The 23,468-nt window shown below is 53.1% G+C and overlaps 8 protein-coding genes across 8 annotated transcripts; 4 read left to right on the top strand and 4 right to left on the bottom strand.

Moving 5' to 3' along the window:
* Nucleotides 1-503: 503 nt before the first annotated feature.
* On the bottom strand, nt 504-1,765 carry POX_b03298 (uncharacterized protein; the record flags this gene model as incomplete). The annotated part of the gene is made up of 2 exons (XM_050112197.1): nt 504-1,618; nt 1,651-1,765. The coding sequence occupies 2 exons, from the start codon at nt 1,763-1,765 to the stop codon at nt 504-506; spliced, it is 1,230 nt and encodes a 409-aa protein (XP_049972543.1).
* Nucleotides 1,766-2,717: 952 nt separating this feature from the next.
* On the top strand, nt 2,718-3,571 carry POX_b03297 (uncharacterized protein; the record flags this gene model as incomplete). Its single annotated transcript, XM_050112196.1, has 2 exons — nt 2,718-2,778; nt 2,853-3,571. 2 exons carry the CDS (start codon nt 2,718-2,720, stop codon nt 3,569-3,571), a joined length of 780 nt encoding a protein of 259 aa, XP_049972542.1.
* A 612-nt stretch (nt 3,572-4,183) lies between these two features.
* POX_b03296 (uncharacterized protein) lies at nt 4,184-6,275 on the bottom strand (the record flags this gene model as incomplete). Its single annotated transcript, XM_050112195.1, has 5 exons — nt 4,184-4,581; nt 4,652-4,822; nt 4,892-5,291; nt 5,358-5,605; nt 5,675-6,275. 5 exons carry the CDS (start codon nt 6,273-6,275, stop codon nt 4,184-4,186), a joined length of 1,818 nt encoding a protein of 605 aa, XP_049972541.1.
* A 2,050-nt stretch (nt 6,276-8,325) lies between these two features.
* Nucleotides 8,326-10,948, bottom strand: POX_b03295 (uncharacterized protein; the record flags this gene model as incomplete). The annotated part of the gene is made up of 2 exons (XM_050112194.1): nt 8,326-9,424; nt 9,513-10,948. The coding sequence occupies 2 exons, from the start codon at nt 10,946-10,948 to the stop codon at nt 8,326-8,328; spliced, it is 2,535 nt and encodes an 844-aa protein (XP_049972540.1).
* A 2,058-nt stretch (nt 10,949-13,006) lies between these two features.
* On the bottom strand, nt 13,007-16,488 carry POX_b03294 (Calcium-transporting ATPase 3; the record flags this gene model as incomplete). The annotated part of the gene is made up of 7 exons (XM_050112193.1): nt 13,007-13,837; nt 13,899-13,940; nt 14,003-14,350; nt 14,401-15,790; nt 15,850-15,944; nt 16,012-16,138; nt 16,205-16,488. 7 exons carry the CDS (start codon nt 16,486-16,488, stop codon nt 13,007-13,009), a joined length of 3,117 nt encoding a protein of 1,038 aa, XP_049972539.1.
* Nucleotides 16,489-18,437: 1,949 nt separating this feature from the next.
* Nucleotides 18,438-19,252, top strand: POX_b03293 (uncharacterized protein; the record flags this gene model as incomplete). Its single annotated transcript, XM_050112192.1, has 2 exons — nt 18,438-18,773; nt 18,839-19,252. The coding sequence occupies 2 exons, from the start codon at nt 18,438-18,440 to the stop codon at nt 19,250-19,252; spliced, it is 750 nt and encodes a 249-aa protein (XP_049972538.1).
* Nucleotides 19,253-20,517: 1,265 nt separating this feature from the next.
* POX_b03292 (uncharacterized protein) lies at nt 20,518-20,730 on the top strand (the record flags this gene model as incomplete). Its single annotated transcript, XM_050112191.1, has 1 exon — nt 20,518-20,730. The coding sequence occupies one exon, from the start codon at nt 20,518-20,520 to the stop codon at nt 20,728-20,730; it is 213 nt and encodes a 70-aa protein (XP_049972537.1).
* Nucleotides 20,731-21,314: 584 nt separating this feature from the next.
* POX_b03291 (NAD(+) kinase) lies at nt 21,315-23,279 on the top strand (the record flags this gene model as incomplete). The annotated part of the gene is made up of 1 exon (XM_050112190.1): nt 21,315-23,279. The coding sequence occupies one exon, from the start codon at nt 21,315-21,317 to the stop codon at nt 23,277-23,279; it is 1,965 nt and encodes a 654-aa protein (XP_049972536.1).
* Nucleotides 23,280-23,468: the final 189 nt, after the last annotated feature.

Genomic DNA, 23,468 nt, shown 5'->3' with positions numbered 1-23,468 from the left:
AGTATGAGCACAGCCATGCATACACAATTGCATGAACAATAGTGTGTGATTTGTGCATATTTCATTACGGAGCGAGGCGGCGCCATAGGCATGGCAAAATCCCCGCCGACGGCAGAATCCTTGTATTGGAGATGATTCGAGAGAGATTTGGCGCCCATTCAGTGCATTGGAAGCTAAGGTTGACAGATGATCTGGTGCAGACTTGGTGCAGATTCGATCAGATAGGTGATAGGTGATAATCTATGGCGACTTGAGGTTACGTCACCCATAATGCTGCGCAATCAGCTCTCATTGCCCTCGAGGAAGGTGGAAAAGGGGGGTGGGAAGAAGTGTTTGGTCCTAGCTATACTAATTTAAACATGATGCCTGGCGATGTTGGACGAGCGATAAAGGTCCCGAAGCATTCGGTCCAGCCAGTAGAACGCCTCGAAGTCGCCACCGATTCTAGGTGATCCATGCTCTGCTGATTGTTCGCACCGGATTCCTTTCCACACTACCCCTACTTAGCAAGCGGCCAAGAAGGCAAGTATGGACGTGAGCATCCTGCCATTTTGGACCCCAGTGGCGCAATCCAAAGCGGCTTGGACATGCGCCTCGCCGGGGGCGACGGCCAGCACATAATCCAATTCTTGCACCAGATCAAGTGCCTTTCCGCCGTCGATTCGCACCACCTCGAGGTCCAGGAGTCCCTGCCCAAACTCCAAGCACGAGTCGTACAGGATTTCTGCGTCTCCGATAGTCAGCAACCACTTGCGGCTGAAGGACCGAGCTGTCCGCGAGCCCGGAGGTGCCTTCTTCCACACTGCGAGCAGCTCCTGCTGCTCACCCAACAACCCCCAGACTTCGTCGGATGGGTGATTGAACATGTGCAGGATTTCTTCGATCCTTTCCTTCGTCATGAAATCGTAGGGTGCGGGGCGCAAAGCATGGGCCTGTGGCCAGCTCAGCTTCGACCATGGGGACACGCCCACGACCGCCTTGAATTGACGGCCTTGGAGATCGACAGGAGACGCATATGGAGATGGGCAGGCAAGATGAGTCAAGAGACTTAGGACCAAATGTCCGCCAGCACTGTCCCCTCCCAGAATGATATTTTCGGGCGAGAGCCCCTCGTTTTCAAGAAGATATCGAAGCGCCGCTACGGCTTGGACCATCTGACAGGGGTACTGGTGCTCCGGGGTCAAGGAATACTCCAAGAATGCCACCCGACGGGCATGACAAGCGGCCACACATTTCAATGCAAAGGGGCCATGGGCGCCTGCCTCCATTGGCAGCTGGTATCCGCCACCATGGAAATAGAGGATTGTCGGCCCAGTTGGCTGCGTTTGCGGAGCAGCAATGAAGTGAAGCACTGGAATGGGTGTTGGAAGATCTTCTCCACGACGTGGAACGGTGTCGTGACCCAGTGCCACGGCCTTATGATTCAAGCCATGACTGTGGCAGTACTGCTTCAGAGCAGGGCCGGTTAACAACTTGCGTGACTGTTCCCCTTGGCGACTCGACCAGGTTGCTCGGGATGCCTGCGTAAAGGCCAGCGTGCATTTTTGGCGCCAGTGAAGGCTGGCTACTTCGGGGGGAGACCAGTTGACCGAGATCAGCCCGACCAGAAATCGAGAGACTAAGGTACATCCGAGAGTCAGAAGCGCACACGTATGTTCTTCACTCGTGTGGCATGGAATCCGATCGAGGATGGAGGAGGATGCGCCCTGGTGAGCGGAAGACCAAAAGAGCCGGGGGACACTTGCAGAGGAGAGGGTATCTCCATAGTGGGGTGATTCGGTCCACGAAGCTCAAAGGCTCGATCACGAGTTGCGTCGTCGGTGAGGCTGTCATCACGAAGGAGTGTCCTGGAGGTAGTCTTGACTCTCAAGTTTGCACACGCCTCAGGTCACTTGGTGTGTCAAGTCGGCTGAGTTGTATATGAAGAGTTGCCTAGGCTGAGATCCCATGTCGGACAGGCACTCTAGCTTAAATACATTGCCCACGACGTCACAATTCTTTCAATTTTATCCATTCATCCTAGGTGCGTCTATTCGATCAGTTACGTCTCCCTTGGTTGCTGAGAAAACCACTCGGGTCTGGTGGGGAGATCACGAGACCAGGCTCGCAACAGCTCGCAACGACTCGCAACAGCTCGCAACGACTCGCAACGACTCGCAACGACTACCCGAAACGGAAGTACCCCTTCCCACAAGTGCAACAGTCATCTCGCACTGCTTGAGACTCGACCAGAAAGTACTGGAGTGGTCTCAGGTATGTCTGGATGAAAGACCTTTTCATGCTTCTCGGACTTGGCCAGGTAGCATTTGGCTTCGACTCGTAGGCAGTTCGGCGGGTCCCTAAGCAGTCGCCGGCCAGCGTTGGAGAGTAACTTGCGTGACCCGTACTGCACACAACTCTGCTCGAGACTTGACATCGCCGCCCAGAAGATCGCAGAGCAATGCCTGTGCCCTATTCAAAAAAAGAAAAGTATATCGCGAGCTGCGGGAACTCTCCAGAGCCTCATTGGACAGAAGAGGAAACACGATCAAGGGGGGGGGCGGTTAGTGCCAGTCTGCAACTAAAATGATCCGAGCGAACCTGGAGACGAGCAATTCGGCCTCTGTAATCCAACCACCGCTTCCACACCTCCCAGTCTCGGCCCAGGATTCAAGAAGCGTAGACTCAGCCACCTTTGTCCCGAACCAAAGCCGATCCACGGATCCTCGAAGCTAAAGATGAAGGTTCTTTGCCTTCACGGAAAAGGCACCAGTGGTGCGATTTTCCGGTCCCAAACTTGTGAGAGAATCCTCGTGGAGAATCAACCTCTCCTCCCTCCGAAGACAAGACTAGTCCTTATTCTGCCCCACCAGCCTCCTTCCGAGCCAAATTACCAGATCAGTCCATCGAATTCGACTTTCTCGACGGTCCCTGTGCCAGCTCCGCCGCCGCCGGAATCGATCTTTTCTACGATCCCCCATATTACTCCTGGTGGCAGGGCGACACGGTCGAAGATGTCCGCGCCGCGGTCGCCAATCTCAACGACTACATTGCCCGCAATGGCCCCTACGACGCTGCCATGATGTTCTCCCAAGGTTGCGTGCTGGGCTCGGCGGCCTTGCTCCTCCATCATGAAGAAACGCCACACTTGCCGCCCCCCTTTCGATCAGCCATCTTCATCTGCGGCGGTCCCTCGATGACAATCCTCGAAGAACTCGGCTTCCACGTGTCGGCAGAGGCGCGTGAGCGCGACGTCGCCTCGCGCAACGCTTTGGCCAAACAAGCGGGCAACGCGGCCATCCTCAGTCAAGGCACCAATCGGTGGTCGGGGCTGGACTCGCTCACGAGCGGGTTGTCCGAAGAGGAGTTGCGCCAGGAGATCGAGTGTCCCTTCCGAGTGTCGATCCCGACGGTGCACATCTATGGTTCCAAGGATCCGCGCTTCTCCGCAGGTGTCCACTTGTCTGCGGTGTGTGACCCAAGCAAGAGAAAGTCGTTTGACCACGAGGGAGGCCATGAGATCCCCCGTAACACACGCGTCAGTGATATGATTGTGAATTTGGTGCAATGGGCGCTGGCGGAGGGTGCGTGACCGGGTGTGTATCTGTGCGATGGGGTAGGAAATTGGAAAAAAATATCTCGACGTGGACGAGGAAATGAACATTTGTAACGACAATCGGTCGTGTGGTTTCGTTGCTTGAATTTAGAAGTTGTTGATGACAGTATGAGACAGACTTGGAATATTAGACTTAAGACACGGTCTCATTTGGATGAATTGAATTACAACAGAGTACATCATATGTCCCTATTCTCCTCATACGCCCAGTTCGTTCGAGCATTGAAAGTCAAGAAAAGATATTCATCAATCCCCCGTCGTAATCTAGGAAAGCCTCGAAATGGACATACTTTCACGAGCCCGCGGGAGATCGATGATGTGGAAGTGACAAAGATTTCTGTAGCAATACTTTTGGCCCGCGAATATTCCCATCCAGCTATCAATTCCCTACCTATTCCATTAAAATCGACCCGATACTTGGAAACCCACCCCACAGCCGCGCCTCTTTTTCCAAATTTAGGTGCAGGTCAAAAATCGGCACAAATTCTCCAGTAGAGTGCGCGACGGGAAACTTGTATCATATATAGTGTATTTGATTCAAACATACACGATTACGTAGATATGAAATGAGGAAAGAACCTCAACCCGTCACCACGAGAATGTCTCCTCGTACAGGTCAACGATCTTCTCCCCCTGAACATGGCGAACCGCGTCACGAACACTATCTCCAAGACTGCCTGGTCCACACACACTGACTGCCAGTGCGCCAATTTGTTCGGCTTGCTCTCGTTCGAGGAGGGCCCGCATATCTGGTCGTTCGTGGTCAATGACAAGCGGGATATGACGAGGAGCATTCTCAATCCACTTGGGAGTTGGGCCGGGCATGTAGTCTTCGGGATCGTCCTTGTGGCCAGTCACATGGATGCTGATGGAGAGCATCGTTCCGAGACCTTTGTGGGGGCCCGTGGCGCCAGCGTGGGTGAGGTGATTAAGGAAATCATGGGCGAATAGCTCGGTCATCCATGGTTGAATCCAAGTAAGGTGACCTGGCAAGAGGGTCAGACATGGAAGATGGGATGAAATGGTGAGAACAGTGTTGGGGGGGTGGGAACTTACTCAAGCTGCGCACCATCCAGACGAGATGCACTTTACGAGTGGCTTTCAGGTGAGAGGATGGAGACGAAATATCGTTGGCCAGTTTGCACAAGTAGGACATGGCATGGGTGATGCCTATGCCCCCGGCGACGAGAAGCAGACTGCCATAGGAGTCGAGACAGTGAAGTCCACCTGATCATTATAGGTCAGATACCGCCAGAGTACATGGCTCGAAAGTCGGGTCCGTTGCGGATGTCTTACCGAATGGTCCCTCGGCCAATGCAGTCGCCTGCAGTCGTCCATCAAGCGTATCTTCGACCTTTCGATATAGCTTCTTTGTAAAGCCATCTTGACTCTTGATCAGAATTGACATGGTCTTCTTCCCGGACCGACCAATAAGTGAGGTGATGGAATCCCCAGAGTGACGCTTCTCGAGTGAGTCTGCCGGAGACGAAGACGTCCAGGCGACGGTAAAAGGATGGGATGTCCAGAGACCAGAGCACGGAAGATAGAGGTACAAGTACTCCCCAGGTCGGAATTTCCACGCTCGGCAGACCTCGATATCGACTCGAGCGACAGAACCAGGAAGAAGCTCGACAGTAGCCTTTGTTGGGCATTTACCCATATTCCGCCAGAGAAGGACGACGAGCCGACTTGCGCGCTGTAAAGATTGTCAGCCAAAAACCACCCAAGGATACAAAAGCGGATTTGACGATAGATTCCATACATCGAGACCCCATAGAATCAGCGTGCCTAGGAGCACACGCTGCTGCAACAGATTCTTCAGATGATACCAAAGCGCCACAAATGACATGATAGCCAGGGCAATGTGCAGATGTAAAAAGAGTTCGTAGAACGCATGTCGGGCCGGCGACCATGACTGCAAGACAATGAAGACGAAGCCGAGCACAGCGATGAGCCCATAAATATAAAAGGGCATTCGCCAAATAGTGTACGCGATATATTCCGCGCCATCTGGTCAGGTTGTCAGAAATCAGGGCAATACTTTTTGACTCTTCTCGACTGTGGGCGGGTTGAACTCACGCTGATAGCCCTGGTTTGCCAGAACCGCGGCCATATGAACCACGGCGTTGGCAGCAATCACGCGACCGACCCAGCGGTGCATCAGATTGAAAGTATCGAATGGGATCCCGAGCAATTGTATCAATGGGTTGTTCCGGCCAGCACTCAATACTAGCCCGGGTGTGTTCATCACAGCCAAATGGCCAGCCGCGTACTTGAGCTGGAACATCTTTTCCGAGTAGTCCTGCCACCAATCTACCATGACAAAGATGAAGATCAGATTGAGTATCAAGTATGTGACCAGCAGCATCACCTCAATCCGCAAGGGGGCAGTGCCCAGATTCAGTCGCAACAGTCGGAATCCTCGACTATGGCGGGTGCCGTAGACGGGAGCGTAGGAGAAATGCTTCTTCAATAATGAATTCCACTGGTTTGTGCGCGCAAGTTGCGTTTGGTCAACATCTTGTTGAGCTTTGTTCGTCCGACGTCGGTGTCGAATGCGAATCACGGTCCGCCAGAGGAACAAAACGGTAGCGAATCCTGCCACGGCGTAGAGGGGAACCGCTAATGTTGGATTCATGGGCGGCTCGTCCACGCCATTCCCTTGAAGCTCGACCCCCATGTTTATGATAATTGTTCAAATGCTTTCTTCTCCCTTGTGTGAATGTTGAATGACTCGAGTGGCCTGTGGGCGAGTTCCCCCAAGTGAGCAGGTGTCCTGCGACTCCGTTTCGTGGCTGTCTGGCTGTGGCCAGGGTGGGTGTGGCTCGAGGGACAACTTATGTGCTTTCTGAAAAGAGGCTTAAAATGCACAAGCACAGGCACTCGAAATATTACATCAGACGATGAAGCTTGTTTCCTTTCATCCCGCACGGTTGTGTCAGATGTGAGCTTGATACCCGCGTGCACAGGTATGCCGTCATGGACCCCAGAGCACAGCTTCACCCCCCGCGAAGAAGAAAAGATTGTTCGTCATTCTGTCATTGTGTCATTCCTATTTGAAGTCCCCACGGCTCGTCTTGCTCGGAAATGTGCCATGGCATAAGGTACCAGGGAGTGTAACCGCCCGGATTGGGTGACTTTGGCGAAGAACTCGAGACCGAGGGCACGTCAAGCGGCCCTTCGCGCGGTTTGGATCCACAAGATTGAGACGTTGTGCTTGTCCAATTGCATCTAGCCCCTACGCGGCTCATTCATACAATACGGCGATCAGCTGTCAAACTGGTCTTTTGACCATCATCGGCTTGCAGATCACCTTTCACATTCACCGATTTTTAGCGAGTTTGACGTAGCTAGCCAATGCGTCAAGGGTGTGGCCAACAGCTACTCTAAACTCGTCAGCGTTAACGGGTATGAGGGCACAGGCATCCAAAGATGTCAAGCACTGACATAGACGGTCTAGACTCCTCTGTGCTCTCCGAATAGCCTTTTCTCCCCCTAATCGATATAGTCTTTCCACATCCGGAAGCGGAAATCCACAGGGCTCACATTGGGTGATATGCAAGATAGTTTCTGCGGCAGCCACTCCCGAGGCTCCCCCGTCTTCGGCAGAGAGGCTCCAAGGGATGGACACCCCACATCAACATTCCTCAGACTTCAACCCCGACCGGAGAGGGTGTCAGAAGATCATGATGGTCAGTTGGTTTAGGCGGAGGTAGGTCTTATCCTTGTGAACTTGAATTCATGGTCACAGTTGGAATGTCATAACAGAGACACCGTCACAGGACATCGCTACGTCATTCACTCGAGGCCGTTCTACTCTTGTGTCTTGGACAATCCCAGGCAGATTCCATAGCGCACCCAGTTCGTCCAGAATCTTTGGAACGCAACGGTAACGTTGCAAGAGCTGAGTAAAGATTCGAATTTCCTTCGGTGGAGACATCGTTGGGAGGTATGACGCCGCAACTGCCAATCAATAGCAAGTGAAACCCCGGATTTTTTCTCCAGCCGTTGCCTTGCGACGTGAAAGACTAAGTAACTCCGTAGTTCGCACAGTTCAAGTCACGTCTCAAAAGTGGTTCCAAGAGCGTGGCAGGGGAGAAAATTAGGTTCGATGTCGCCTGATCAAAGCAGACTATTATCCGATCTTTGGACAGATCCGACTAGGAACCTTCACATTATATCACGCCCCTTTGATCCTCGGAGGTACTCAGGGTCTGTCTCATACGGTGCATGTTCCCGTTTTGCTGCACTTTGAAGATTCGTGGTTCCAGGCCCTGCCCGGCGATCTAGACCTTCGTCGAAGCTGCCTTTGAGTCGCACTACATAGACATCAGTTTAGAGAAAAGTAGCGCGGATCGCGGAGGACATGTTATGTCACGCACCCATCCGGCGCAACGCCCGTTTAGAATCTCGGGATGAATATTGACGCTAGGTTGCTTTTGTGTGTCAACAGAATGAGTGGTATTCATGGTTCGTGTATATAGGCGTACACGAGAAGAAACGTCATCCCCGGGAACTAGGGAAAGGATGATTGTGAAAGGTTTGAAAATGATTTAGATGGAGAACTAAGAGCGCTGTGGGTGCTGCCTCTATATCCCCTGTGTATCCCTATGAACTCGTCCAGCGGTCCATTCTTCGTCAGTCCCAAACCGGCACAGGGGATGGCTTGACCTCTGGCAGTACGAAAAGAGGGCTTTAAGGGGTTGAGGGTTATTGCATGCGCAACAAGTTCAGCTCGTGGCTGAATTGACCTTCACTTCTTCCCCTGGACTTAGGCTGCCATAGCCCGTGTCGTTACTCGAAGATCTTTCCCGTTGTGAAGACTTCCCGGGTAATGCCCCCGTCACGTCTGGAATCGGTTCGGGTTCAACAACCTGCTGAGATTCTCGGCGACGACGCCGGTGTCGACGCTTCCGAACGGGCACCGGCTCGGAAATAGCCTGCAGGTAGTCCTCCACGTCAATGCCAGCCCCGGAGCAGATTTCCGTGCAAGATTTGACGATAATTTCAACGAGGTTGGATGAGAAGCCGTAAAATGCGGGATTGTAGGCGTTTCGAGCCCAGTAAATAAGCTTAGCAGCCACGCGGCCCAGATTTGGGAGTTCCGCTGGCTTGACAGCGGCTTTCCGTTTAAATGACAACGGCCTGTCCCTCTTCTGGTCTTCGGCGGGGGAATCAGCTTCGGACACGGACGATGCGGCCGCCGAGGATTCCGACGAGGCAATATAGTCCACACCAGAAGCCACAAAATGCGAAAGATGATAGACGGCAGAAAACCCAAGCAGGCTCAGGTCAACGGGATCAACAGGCAGCGTGTTGAACCAATTAATCGCTTTTTGAACAGTGAATGGTTCAGGAAGGGGCGTTTCGCCTTGCTCACGAGGCGTCACAACCGCCAAGATCATGGCGCAACGAACAGCAAGAGAGATTTCGTCTCGAACAGAGATTGGAAGTGAAGAATCGACAAAGTTGGCAGCGTGGCTCTTTTCGGACTCCAATCTCTCCCGAGGCAGAGCAGCAAGTACAGCGCCGACGTTCTCAACTCGATCTTTGTCGAAGAAAACTGCCTTCATGACAAGGGCGCGGGTATACGCGGCGGACAATCGGGGTGCCACGTCAAGAGCCATGCGAATCTTCTCTTTGAAGATGTCGCGGCTTTTCTTGGAAGTTGAAGATCCTTCACTAGCCTCTAGATAGTTAAGAAGAGCATTCTGTAGCAAATGGCTCGACCACCACGCTGCAAGAGCATCGACAGAGCATTGAATAGCAGGGTCTTCTTCCACCACATCAAGCAGTACTTCGTCATCGGTTGCGCCCTCTTGCGTAGGCCTGTTCCAAGTCAGATTGACAGCTCGCTGAATGATACTGTCAATCATAACATCCTCGCAATCAAGCTTGACCAGGGCAGACAAGTGACCTGGTAACTGATCCGGATGGCCAGCGGGGTAGAGCATCGTTGAGCTCTCGGGCAACCGCCCACTGATATTTGGCCAGCGCACGTGCCACATCATTTGACACTCGACACGTCCATGAGCCCGACTGGCCAACACGCCACAGCAGAATGCGAACATGAAGGGCTTTGAGCATCATTCGCATGGGGCTTCGTGGCAAAGTCCCAGCGGCAAAAATGGTCAAGACAAGACGGCTTTTGCTGATTTCAACATCGCCTCCCGTGAGCTGCGCATCGATGGCAATGTCCCAGGTTTTGACGCGGCCCCTTTCGTCCTCTTCTGTGATGCCGGTAGCCCAGGAGTACAATTTCCAACCCATCAGACAGCGAAGAACATACTCAAAACATCGCGATGTCACAACGTACCATTCCCGGAAGAATCTGTGGCGAGGAACACCGACCCGCTGCATGCTTGTGAGCCACGCCTGGCGGCGGAAGTCACTCGATGAGAACGGCGCATGCTGACTCTCAGCTGCAGTCTTACCTGGCCCACGTTGAGTGACGGGTTGGGCATTAAATAAATACACAAAGACAACGAAAGCACTGCCCACAATAAGACCGGCCAACGAGAGCACGTGGAAAAAGGCGCGAGTCTGCCAAGAGGACCATAAACTCTTCATGTAATACTCGACGTACGCGTTGTGAGGAAGATGCAAGCAAGTCAGAAGATTGAGGGGGATTGAAAACAAGCCTTTTTGCTCAGTCTCCGACTTATCGGATCCGAAGCCTTCCAGGACCATCAGACCAGCTAGTGCGCCGAGCATATACTTATTCGGCATTCTGGCATTTCGACGTGATCCCCCGTCTTGAGAGCGGTCCGTCGACCGGGAGGCCGACTGCATGTATGATTGCGAGAAAATACCTCCACTTTTTGCACCCTCTTCACGCAGACGCTTGAACGCGTCCGGTACTTTGATGAGTCCCTCGGGGGGGTGCGACGTTGAGGCAACACTCTCGTTGCTCTCTTCGGGGTTGGAGAACACGCTTGGCGATGTGCTCGGATCACTTGACGCTGTGTAGTTGCTTGGTGATGAGACTGAAGCCCCTGACGTGACTGCCTGGTTGGCCGCTTTATCTGATTCGCGAAGCCGATTCTTGAGAGCCGTATTTTCATCTTCTAAGCGTCGATTCCTGAGTTCCAGGTGCTTGATGTATTCGGTCGCTTTCGACAGGATTGATGCTTTATTTAGCTTGCTGGCAGGGGTGGTGCCATCGGCATCTTCTTCATCTTCATTTGAGTCGCCCGCCGGATTCTTCAACGCTCGCAGACTAGGCACGCTATCACGCAGCTCGGCGATTTTTTCGTTGAGGTTGGCCCGATATCTTTTCTCAATTACATTGTGAGCACGCTTTTTTGCCGGCATCTTCTGGCTGGGCTGAGCAAGACTTGATGTCGCGCTCATCGGGTAGTCATGTAGTCATGACTTGTCTTTCGCTTCCTGTTTGCGTCGACGCTCGAGACTGGAGATGAGATATGAGGCCAATTTGTGCCTGCTCGGATATCCTCGGGGGCACTGCCCGACTGTTTGGGGACGTTTGATTTGCTCCATTCTGAGAGTTTAAAGGTATCTCCATGAGGCCAGTGGGAAGGCTAGGAGAGAAGCCGGTTGGAGTTATATGGTCCGGGGAGCTGGATGTTGTATTGGGAGAGAGAAAAGTGCCGTTCAATGATGGACTCATCTCTTTCAAATCATTTTCTGGAAATACGGGCTCATCCCATCGCATCCACTGGGTCCAGTCTTGATCTGAGCTCCCCAATTGTGCATCGTTCCCTGTGAACTCCTCCCCGCCACATTGGCGACGGGGGGGGAGAAAAGTTCAAAATCGTTGTCCATTCGCGGAACAATTACAAAATCAAGACATCAACAGCCTCGATCGTGGACGCAGGCAGGAGCTGTTCGATGGTAACCTTGCAGCTAAATCGAATATTAGAAGGCTTCTTTTCCCCGGTACAGGTTACTATTCAGATTCTGGCAGGCGACGCGGACCATCGCCACTGATCGGTTCCAAGAAGATAGCGGGCACCAAAGACATCGTCGCGATAAGGAACTATCGTCTCACTTACTTTTGATCAGGGTAGTAGTCAGACAGCGACAGTCGCGAGATTGATGAATCCAGATGAATGGAGTCAAGTCCAAGTATGAAAAAGCTTTGGGAAGGAGCAAAAGGAGATGCAAAGTCGACGGCCAAGCTCTGCGTGGAATACAGTACAACAGACGGAGGCATTCGTCCAATGAATTCAATGGACTGTTTCAATCAGAAGGAGACCCTCACATGGGCTCTGGATAGGCCGCCTGCTGGGTGGAAACAGGGGTGGATTCTCAATCACTTGGCCCTTTTTTTTTTCTCCCACCAGGAGACGTTTTTTCAACGCAGTTTGCAGAGAAGCAAGGCCACGAATCGAGACGAGACGTGACACTTGGGTTTCTGTCAAAGACCCAGTGCCTAGAGGAATCTGTGTCTAGAGTCTACCCGTCGTTGTTGGCCAATATGAGCTGACAATGTTGAAGCCTGATAGTCCCCCGTAGTGCTTACTCTGTCGGCACGCAGCCACTTTGCGGCGTCGTATGATCGCGGCTCGCGGCACTTCCGGGGCTCGATCGCCGAGCATGACAAGGACCAGTACGGTAACAGTAATATCGCCAACGGACATTGCAGAGCGGCAGCGAAAACCCCCTTCAGGAGCTGTAAATTTCAGTCCTGACCAGGTAAAGAATTTACCCACTTTGATTGGTGCATCCGCCCCTTCACAGCCCCAAAGAGCCGCGGATCCGATGCAGGCTGAGGTACGTCTAGCCATGTCCTCTTCTCTGAAGGACTGAGCTGGTCTCGTAGGTAAATCACATGCATGAATTTGTTTCATCCAGTGAAAGTCTATACCTGGTATAAAACTGAGTTGCCCTCGGTGCAATGCTTGAAGCCTACTGTTTTCCGTGCTTGTCATGTGGGATGCACATAGTAGGCAGCCAAATACAGTAGCTTGATCGCGTGTGTGCCTCAAGTTTTGAATTCGTCACGGTAGTGAAGGGCTCCGGTGCGGAAGCTTTCCGGTGATCTTATCTGATTTGCGCCGCTCCCCACTACGCCCACCAAAACATGTGCCCTCCCTTTTTTTTGAGCCTAGCCCGGTGTCTGTCGACAACGTCATTTTTTTCGAAAAGACTTGACGTCAAGTACCGGCCAGTTGTCAGTGCTCATGGAAGATGAGATTGAAAGGGCCAACCGCAAGGTTTCTCATCATGTGTTGATAATACCTTCACGAAATTTCTACATCGAGCAAGAAACCTCAGTCGAATGCAAAAGGACCTTCAATTTAGATACGATCTCGTAGTAAATGAACAATTGCTCGCATGATCACCAGATAGCCGAGTTAGGTCGGCGACGTCACCTCAGAAGTTTCGCGCCCCGAACAAATGTTGAATAGCTCGAGACTGCCCAGGCCTGCTGTCCGCGCAAACGGACTACTTCAGCTCTACGCTAGCATTGGCACTCATAGACATGGGAGAAAAGGTACTTAGACCAGCGCGGGTTTCAGCATCTTCCAGCGTCAAAATGGCAGTCTTGCCACTACCAATACCAAAGGCCCGCTTCACGGCCTTCCAGCTCTCCACACAGACCAAGTAAGTAGCCGTGCAGCCCAACACAATTCCCCACTCCCAGCCAATGGCGTGATGCTTGAAAACTAGCTCATTGACTACGGGAAGGTAGATGACTGGGAAGACAATCACGAAGCCTGCCACCACAGCCCAAAACAAGAACCGATTCTGCCAGATTGTGGGGAAAACGGAAAATCGATGGGGGAAACGGATCGGATCCATGTTGAATAATGAGCGCGAGAAGTGTTTGACTTCCCAGGCGGTCATGAGTAGGAGGAACGTCAAAGTTGCGTAGGTGGTTGCGCGGGCTCGAAAGACTGCATCGCAGGTCGAGTTGTAGCCCTCGTTGCACCCATCGCCCAGATCTGAGGTGCCAGTGCCGGCAGCGTAGATGACGCAGACAAAAGAGACAAGACAGAGAGAACCCATGAAAGTTCCATAGACCATTTTGTCAACAATCAGCTCGGTCGTGAATACGCCAACCCGAAGATCATGAGGCGGGCGATACATGATGTCGGGTTGGGATTCCTCCAGGCCGAGGCCGACAGCCAAAAAGGATGAAGTAACCAAGTTCGCCCACAAGATTTCAAGAGGCGATAGGGGAAAGACCGAGTCGCCCCCTGCGTCCTTGAACGCCAGGGCGATGAGGAGAAAGATGACTTGTGCAATGTTAGAAATGAGCAAGTGCATCAAAAACTATTGCCGAATGGTTAGCCACGCTTCTCAGGAAGTCTGTGTCGAAAGAAAAAGGTCTCACTTTTTGGATGTTATCAAACAGACGTCTTCCTTCTTCGACTGCCTTCACAATTGATGAGAAGTTGTCATCTGTCAGAACCATGTCGGGGCGGCCTCTTTGGCCACGTCACTTCCATTCTTCCCCATGGCGATGCCCACATCGGCTCGTTTCAGGGCAGGAGAGTCATTCACGCCGTCACCGGTCATGACGCAGAATGCCCGTCGACGATGCATAGCCTCAACCATACGGACCTTGGTGGTGGGACTGCAGCGGGCAAGAACCAAAGGCAGTTCTTCAATCCGGTCAATTTCTTCGTCCGACATTTTATCAAAATCCTCTGCGGCCATAACTAGGTGTCTAGACTTCAAGCTGGCCGAGACTCGATCAAGAATTCCAACCTCAGAGGCAATAGCCGTGGCTGTCTTGATATGATCTCCAGTCAGCATGTGGACAGTAATGCCGGCCATCTGGCACTTGCGAACCGCAGCCGCGGTCTCGTTCCGAGGGGGTCATAAAGTCCGACTAGGCCACCAAAGTGAAGGTTGGACTCAGCAGCAGCGCGAGGGGAGATTGCGTGCTCGTCATTGATATGTGCCTTTTTGTAGGCTATGCAGAGAACACGCAGACCTTCTCCCGCCATTCGTTCTGCGGTATCTCGAATCACACGTTGCTCATTCTCAGGAATTGACAACGACGGAACGATGACCTCCGGAGCTCCCTTGGTAAATACTTCATTGCATTCAGCTGCAAGGTCTCGGTAGACCACGGTCATCTTCTTGATCGCAGAGTCAAATGGGTACTCGGTGTGCAGTTCCATCCCTCGTTTAGCTAGCACTTCCTTCTTCCCAGAACTGAAGCGCATGGCGAGAACATGCAGGGCGATTTCAGTTGGTTCTCCGATTGCACTCCAATTGCCGTTGTTGTGATGAATCATTGAAAGATTGCATAAAGAAATAGCGGACAAGAATGTATGCAGAGCCGGGTGCTGATCAACAGCATGTCCGGAGTCCCAATCGATCTCGTCAAGTTGCACAACTCCACTCGTGGGATCAAATGGATCGGTGGTCTGGCTCACTGACAGTATCCCAGCCCCTGGGATCCATGCGGAGCGAGCCACCATTTTGCCTTGGGTGAGGGTGCCGGTTTTATCGGAGCAGATATTCGTTACGCCTCCAACGGCCTCCAGACATTGTAACTTGCGAACGATGACATTGCCACGGGCCATGGCTTTCGTGCCCACCGAGATAGTGATGGTGAGGACAGCAATCAAGGACTCCGGAATGACGGCGACAGCCACACAGATTCCGTAGATCAAGACCTCCCCCTGAACATCCCACAGATTGACGGAGAATACAATAATAGCGAGGAGAATAGCCAGAGCAAATAAAAGCAAAGCGAATTTACTCAGTTTCACTTGCAACGGCGTGCCGACGAGACCCAGAATATTCATCGCAGACCGTTTGACTCGCCGCCAGGCGTGAGCGATCCGACTGGTGTCGTCGACGGCGTCTTTTGCTTGAAGCAATTGCGCAATTTTTCCCACCTCGGTGTTCATTCCCGTTGCAACGACAACTCCCGCGGCGCGGCCTTGACTTGTGCTGCACCCCGAATATGCCATGTTGGTTCGATCGCCAATCGGTATGTCTGCACAAGACAGGGTTTTATAAGGGGTTTTCAGAACCGGCAGGGACTCGCCCGTCAGGAGGGCTTCATCCATAGAAGCATTCATTCCCTCAAACAATCGAAGATCCGCTGGAACAATATCCCCGACCGCTAGCCGGACAACATCACCCACCACCAAGGTCTCCGCTTTGACTGGGCGTATTTGGCCATCTCGAATGGCATTGCAGACCGGCGCAGACAGGCGCTGCAAGGACATAATCGTCTTCTCTGCGCGGTAGTCTTGAAAGAAGCTATAACGAACTATAAGTGGACTGCTCCAAACAAGGTTCATCGGACAGGGATCACCAACCCAACAACGATATTCAAGAGAATCACCGCGGTGATGACGCCTCCTTCAATGTAGTCGTCGATGCCAAATGATAGGGCCATGGTTATAAGTAGTACCTGGCAACGCTGTGAGTCACTGACGGAGACCAGAATTTTCAATTTTGAACCAGCACGGCCAGCTTACAAAGGTCAAACTGTTCGACACTTGTCTTAGCAGTAGCCCCCAGACGGAGACGCCCTTGATTTCCTGCACGGTATTTGGACCATCTTTCTTGAGGCGCTCACTGGCTTCGGCACTTGATAGTCCATTGCTACAATTGAGAAGGAAACCAGGTTAGACGAAGTACATAATACACTGCCTGTGGCTAGACACATACTTCAGGTCTGTCTCGAAGAGCTCAGCAATCTGAGCCGGCTCCAGAAGATGACTTTGACTGGTGAGATCTGAGTTGGTGTTCAGGGCGTGCTCTGGGAATGCACTCGGATCCGCTTTGGGCGGAAGATCGTAACTGGAGGTTGAAACGCCCTTTGGCTTTTCGTTCAGGTCACAGGAGCCCCAAGATTTCTTTGGATGCTCCTGCTGGAATAAATCAGGCTCCCTTAGGGCACATATAGAGGGTTCTGCCGATTCCTCGACATCTGGAAGCGTGTCAATGCCCATTCAAGTATAGTACGACGAGAAGAATGCGAGGCAGGCCCAAGTGAAAGAGATAACCAAGAGCCGGAAAGACCAGGTAATTGAATTATTCTTGTAGATGAATCCCGTTGACACTCAAGGGGTGCCTGGATGATCCTCCTTCTGGGGTAGCTCAACACAAAGATCACACAAGGAGACTTCTTGATCGCCGGGAGAGACGGATCCAGATTAGGGGAGGGGGACCCCACGGGGATATTTGTACCATTGAGATCCTCATGTCGACCGCTTCCAGTGAATGAAAACGCAACGTGAGGGGAGCAGAACCAGTCATGACGCGAGGAGAATTCTTGGTTCTTCTCTCCTCCATCACCCGAGCTGATTGGGGGTTGGCAGTAACCAGGCGGGATGGGATGCTTGGCCGCTTCGATTCAACCCCGAGAGCCGCCCGCCGATTCGCCCACCGACGATGCTCGATGGCGAACGCGATAACACGCGGACTTTTGGGGTCAAGCGGAGCGGAGTGCGCATGATTGGGTGAGCGGATGCCGGTGGATGAAAACAGCGGCTTTCTTTGCGGAGAGAGGGTTGAGTGCGTGCCATAGGTGCGTACTATGCTGAATGTAGTAGGGTGTAGTATAGAATTGTATAGTATAGCATAGTAGAGTCCTCACTGGAGGAGCTACTTGGATACCAGAACTGGCCAAGCGGGTTGGTTCTGGATGGGTTCCATCTTGGAAGACCATGATGACCTTGCAGTCGCCCCGTCAGCTCATTCTATGACCCAAGAGACTTGGCTTTTCGGCGCATGGTGCAGTGGAGCCCCCCGTCGACCCTGCTATCTCCTCGGGAATTGTCAGATCTTGAGTACGAGTCGCTCCTTGGGAATATCTCTACACAGTACGCGATGGTATGCGCAAGAATATCGGGAAACCCAGTCCTACACCACACAAGTCCAGGTGAGTGACCAGTCTCATCTTGGGTGCAGGACAGTAGTGCATGATTCACGATGATTTCAAGGAACCAATGGGTCTCTTCAAGGGTTGGTTTCCATCCTGCGGTGCCAGTCTCGCGCATTGCCACGTTTCCAAGCCCTTGGCGGCGTCACGGGGATCAGACTTTCCCTCCAGTGCGCGTGCACGGGCGAAGACTCGGCTCCTCGGCGCCATAGGGTACAAGGGCAAGTTTCAACACAAACAGAAAGCCCAAGAAAATCGACCACATTGAATCTTATCCCTCAAGTCCGAGGAATAGTATACATCAGGCCTGTATTGCATCGCACAGGTAGTTCATCTTCACCGCTAGGAAGAATGCACGCATCCATTCGGGCCATGGTCACGAGGCCGTCCAGGCAGAGATACCTGACGGGTACCCATGCTGGCGGTGGATAGGGGACAGATGCATCACAAGATTTGCCGGGCATATGTGCCTGTCCAGACTTGTTAGTTGCTGTTCCAGCCAAGTTTCACCCTCTTATACGAGATATTCGAACGCGAGGACGATAATCTCACCCGAGGTCTACCCGACTAGGCCCTCGAGATGAACATTCCTACTATGTGTGGGGTGCATAGGCTGCCGGGCAGGCAGACATTTCTCTCATAAGATCTTGACCTGCTGGGCCGAATGAGTTCCAAATAAATGCTTGGCGAGTGGCACGAACTTCCCAAAAGTGCGAAAACCAAAGATGTACCAAATATCCTCTAAAAAGATGTTTTGTCCATATGTCAAACGAGCGAGGTGAGCGATGCGTTGATCCGGAGGACAAAATCAATGTACTCTTGCTCTCCGCCAATCAGCGTTTGTGGGGCCCGCAGCGGACGAAAAATCGCGAGAGCTCCTCCAGTGACGCCGGTGCTACACGACACAAACCTCCCCATTGTTTTATTCCCCACGAGCAAGTCACTCTTACCAAATTCGCGGACCCGACCCATTCAAGGTCATTCACCTCCGTTTCTTTTTGATACAAGGCAACCACCATGGTCGGCCCGACTGCATCACTCTCAACCCTTAGCCGCGCCGATGGCTCCGCTTCCTTCAAATGTTCGACGACAGGATACAAGATCCTGGGCTCGGTCAATGCTCCCGTGGAGCTGCCCGCTCGTCGCGATGCCCTCAAGCCCGAGGAAGCGACCGTGGAAGTCTTTGTCAAGCCTGGGAATACTACCGCGGGTGTGGGTGAACGTTATGTGGAAGGCATTATCCGGACAATGCTCCAGAAAGTGATTCTGGGACGCGAACGAGGATTCCCTCGCCGGGGAGTGGTGATCACTCTGGCAATCGTTGGTGGTGACGCCGTTGCACGGGGAGATTCGGTGAGTGTTTCTTTTTCAACTCAATAAGTCAATCGGGCATCGCACTCACTGAACGACGATTACAGTACCTTACACTCCTGCCCGCATTGCTTCAAACCTCGCTGCTTACCTTGCTGTCGGGGGCCGTGCCAATGTCCATGACCTTCTCCACTGTGCTGATCGCCGTCTCCAAGACTGGCGATATTGTCAGCAGCCCGACTCTGGTAGACGCCAAGGCAGCTTCTTCCCTGCACGTTCTCGCATTCTCTTCCAAGGGCCATCTTCTCTTGAACGAGAGTCAGGGTCGCTTCGGCTTTGAGACTTGGGAGTCTGTCCGACTGCGTGCCCACACCATTTGCCGGGGCATCGACTTGCCCGAAAACGACGGAGACATTGCAATGGAAGGGTCAGCCGAGTCCGGTACTGTCGAGGGCTTCGTTCGTGAAACCGTAGAGGATCATTTGTACCGCGATTACGCCTGGAAGATTGACACAGAGTGAGGGACAGTGTCTCGGAGGACACTTGGAGACTTCCCACTTGCGGGATGTCTCAGAGCGGACCTTGGTGGCCACCCACTGGCCAGAAGGCTCTGGCGACCGGACTGGAGACCTTCCAGGGGCAGATGAAACTCTTCAATTCGACCAATGGCCGAATGTGGCCAGATAGCTGGAGTGAAGTTTCCGTGTGACTGCATATCATGCACTCACCAGACTTGCCGCGATGGAGGTGACCCCCTTTGTCCCATTTGACGCGGCTAAGAGGTTCGTTGGAACAAAAGCTATCCAATGGCCATGACATCTCTCAACGACACGCGAACTTGACCTGTGTGGATCCGTTGGAATAGACAGGACACTTTCAAGCCAGACCTTCACTGCCAGTTGGCTTAGTCTGAAAGAGTGGGGAGGTCCTGACAGGGCTATCGATCCAAGGCACCAAGACACTATTGACCGAGCTTGCAATAAGACGTGCAACAGCTCGCCTTCTCGTGACGATGCTGGTGGGCGGGCCGCGTGGTGTGTGAGGGCGGAGTCATCTGGATGAGAATGGGCGCAGCCACTCCCTGGCCACATGCGGAAATAGACGAAAATTAGACAATAGACGAACTACACAGCATTGCGAGACATTCAGCGCCCTCGACCAAATGTCGCCCTTCCTCCTGTTCTACTGTAGGTACGCGCAGAGCGTTCATATCGGATATGCCTCTTTCTCCATTGGTAAGCCTCGAGATGAGGAGGCTCTCTCTCTCTCTCTCTCTCTCTCCCTCCCTCTCCTTCCTCAATTACTCTGTGATTCGCGACTTGCCAACGCAGGAAGAGTCACTTGATACACAGTTGTTCAGAAAGTCGACGGACATGACAGCGCCATGACTTCTTGATTTTTGGGGTATTTTCTTCCACGCTGTCTCTGTCATAATCAAGAGGAGTGACTACGACTACAGGTGGGACCTTCCTCTCGACCTTTTTCTGAAGGCGATCCTTGCCAAGGTGAACCACAGGTGAGGCCTGTCTGCAGACTGCCAACATGTCAAAGCATGGAGATTGCACCCTGGCCGCGATAACCGCATCAGGTAAGCTGCTGTACCATAAATAGTCATCCCCTACTGGCGCAGTAGCAGATCCATATTTATTCCACCACTGCAGTGTTCATAAGGATCGGACCCTCGACCTCGCGGGGACCAATTGACAACCTCGAGCCTATCCGCAAAGGATCCCACAAGAGAAAGGAGTCTGAGTATTGCCCATTTTCACGACACGTGTGCGATCCAATGACCACGACCCAGATCACTCCACTACGATCTGTGCCGAGTGCTGGACATGACAAAGATATTACTCGCCGGCCTCGACGCGCTCAGATGAGCCGCCTCTTCTCCAGCCCCGATCATGAAAGAGAGAAACAAAGAGAGAAACAGAAAATCAAGGTTCAGATCAAAGACGAATACCAGTTCCAGTTCCCCGCCGTTGACGGTCGGAGGATTTGAGTTATCCTCTCCCCCACTGAACAGTTTACCCGGCCGACGCCTATTGGGGACTCCATTCCTTGCAATCAGCTCCAGGCAGCTAATCAGCAACTGCGATCTCTATTGCGGTCGGCATTTGGACCTGTACGAGGAGCCACCAGAGAACTCAGAGATCCAGAGAACCACGGTCGAACTGGGTGGAACTCGGCTTCCGAGAGATTCTTTTCTTCCCCCCCCCCCAGTCTCTGGTCTCCATAAACTAACCCCCAAAAAACCGGCTCTCCGGGCGACCCACGACCATTGCAGGTGGCCAAATGCTGAGTTGGATTGACCGACCGATGTAGACCACTCCTGTCTAGGCGTTGTCTACCGTAGGAAGACTTGAGAAATTGGGGTTGCGTCCTGGTTTTGGAGGGAAAGGGGCATGCTTACTCGATCTGATCTGCATCGGACAAAATGATGACAGGCGAGTCCGCAATCCCCGTTACGTCCGCGGGCCAGCTTCCGTCCTGGTCACCGGTTCTTCCGCCAACTCCATGCCTTCTCACCCCCTCCCTTGTTTTCCTGCAAGATCGCCTTCGGCCAGCCACGATTCTAAGAATTCCATGGCATCGCCAGGCAGGAGTTGTCGCCAACTCGACTCGCCCCTGACGTGCCCACTGCCATCCGTCGTTCCCCCTCTTCCTCCTCCTACTCCTCCTCCTCCTGCCGCTGTCCAGGCCGAGGCCAGCTCGGGCGCAGGTGCCCCACCTCCGCCATCTCAAAAGAAACCATCATCCCTCAGCACAGCGCTTTTGCGTGACTATGCTCTGCACATAGAGCCTTCGCAGACACACCACGAGATGCCTTTGCCGGAATCTGTGTCACAGACAGCCGGTGATCCAACGTGGTGTGCCCCGAAGAGCGCCCCCGCCGCTGAGGAGACCGCGGCGCTCCAGCTGGTACCCCCCAACGTTCGCCGTTTTCACCACAAATCTCTCACGGGCCCTCGATCGTTATCCACAGATTGCATTCCCCGGCAAACAATCATGAAGGCGCTGGCGTCACGCCCGTGTCTGCCGGGTAACAACTCTAATTCAGGCTTCACAAATCCATGGGCCAATCTGATCCCGAACGGCACCCCCGAAGCCGCCCCCTCCTCATCGCCCCCAGAGGACAAAGAGCGCCGAGGCAGCAATGCATCTCCTCGGAAACTATCAAACGCACTGTCAAACTTACAACTGACGGGGTATCTGGAACGGTCGCCCTCGACCGCACGATTGATGCTGCAGACCCCTTGTTATTTTCACCAGAGATTCGACGACGCTGTGAACATCAAAAAAGTGCTAGAGGAGATTGCGGATGATGAGTGGTTATCACACTCTCGCTTGGTGCAGACGGCCACGGGCGTCCGTGAGGTCTCCAAACAGTTGCAACGCCGGCCCATCAGGCGCGCAGTACGGACGATCATGATTGTGACCAAGGCCCGAGACAATAGTCTGGTGTATCTGACACGCCAAGTCGCCGAGTGGCTGCTCATGACGCCGCGGTATGGAAACGACCTCGGGGTCAACGTTTACGTCGATGCCAAACTACGCAATTCAAAACGGTTCGATGCCGCGGGTCTCATCCAGAAAGAGCCACGATTGGCACAGATGCTCCACTTTTGGACACCAGACTTGTGCTGGACCTCGCCAGAGAAGTTTGATCTCGTCTTGACACTCGGCGGTGATGGCACTGTTTTGTTTACCTCATGGCTGTTCCAGCGCGTGGTGCCTCCAGTTTTGTGTTTCTCCCTCGGAAGCCTCGGATTTTTGACCAATTTCGAGTTCAATGAATACAAGTCTCATCTCAATGCGGTGATGGGAGACGTCGGTATGCGGGTCAACCTACGCATGAGATTTACGTGCACTGTCTTCCGGAAAGACCGCAGCAAAGGTGCTGAGGCGGATGCTGTCGAGGAAGGGGAACAGTTCGAGGTCTTGAACGAGGTGGTCATCGACCGAGGGCCGTCCCCGTACGTCTCAAATCTGGAGCTCTACGCTGATGGTGAGCTCTTGACCGTCGTGCAGGCTGACGGATGCATCTTTTCCACACCTACCGGCTCTACTGCATATTCCCTGTCCGCTGGCGGCTCTCTCATGCACCCATCCATTCCCGGTATTCTTCTCACGCCCATCTGTCCTCACACGCTCTCCTTCCGACCCATGGTCCTCTCCGACTCCCACCTCTTGCGCATTGCTGTTCCTACTGCGTCGCGATCCACCGCCTATTGCTCCTTCGATGGCAAAGGTCGTGTTGAGCTTCGACAAGGCGACTACGTCACTGTCGAGGCGAGCCAGTATCCATTCCCCACCGTGGTCTCCGACAGCGGCGAGTGGTTCACAAGCGTGCAACGAGCTCTCCGATGGAACACCCGAGGTGCCGTGCAAAAAAGCTGGGACGGTGGAGACGGGGCCGACGCCGAAGATGAATGGGATATTGATACCGATGCTGGACTCACCGGTACAGACAGCGGTCTCGGCCCCAGCGAGGACGGAGACTCTGTGTCCCCGAATCCTGGGCGGCGTCAGATGAGCGCTGACTCTTGAGCATGTGAGCGGTTTTCTGCTGGCGGCATACTCGCATTTGACCCAGTCGCTCAATATGATCAACATGGTTAACCTGGCCACGATATTCGGTCCCGTCCGGCCCTCTTTGTCATATCTCTAAATTATGTCCCTATGCTCGGCGTGGCCGATACTTTGACCCTATCTTGCTTTCTTATCATGTGTATTGGT

The sequence above is a fragment of the Penicillium oxalicum genome, chromosome II (genome assembly GCF_001723175.1).
Source record: "Penicillium oxalicum strain HP7-1 chromosome II, whole genome shotgun sequence".
NCBI lineage: Eukaryota > Fungi > Ascomycota > Eurotiomycetes > Eurotiales > Aspergillaceae > Penicillium > Penicillium oxalicum.
The sequence above is the reverse complement of the archived record's forward strand: the minus strand, read 5'-3'. Positions and strand labels throughout refer to the sequence as shown.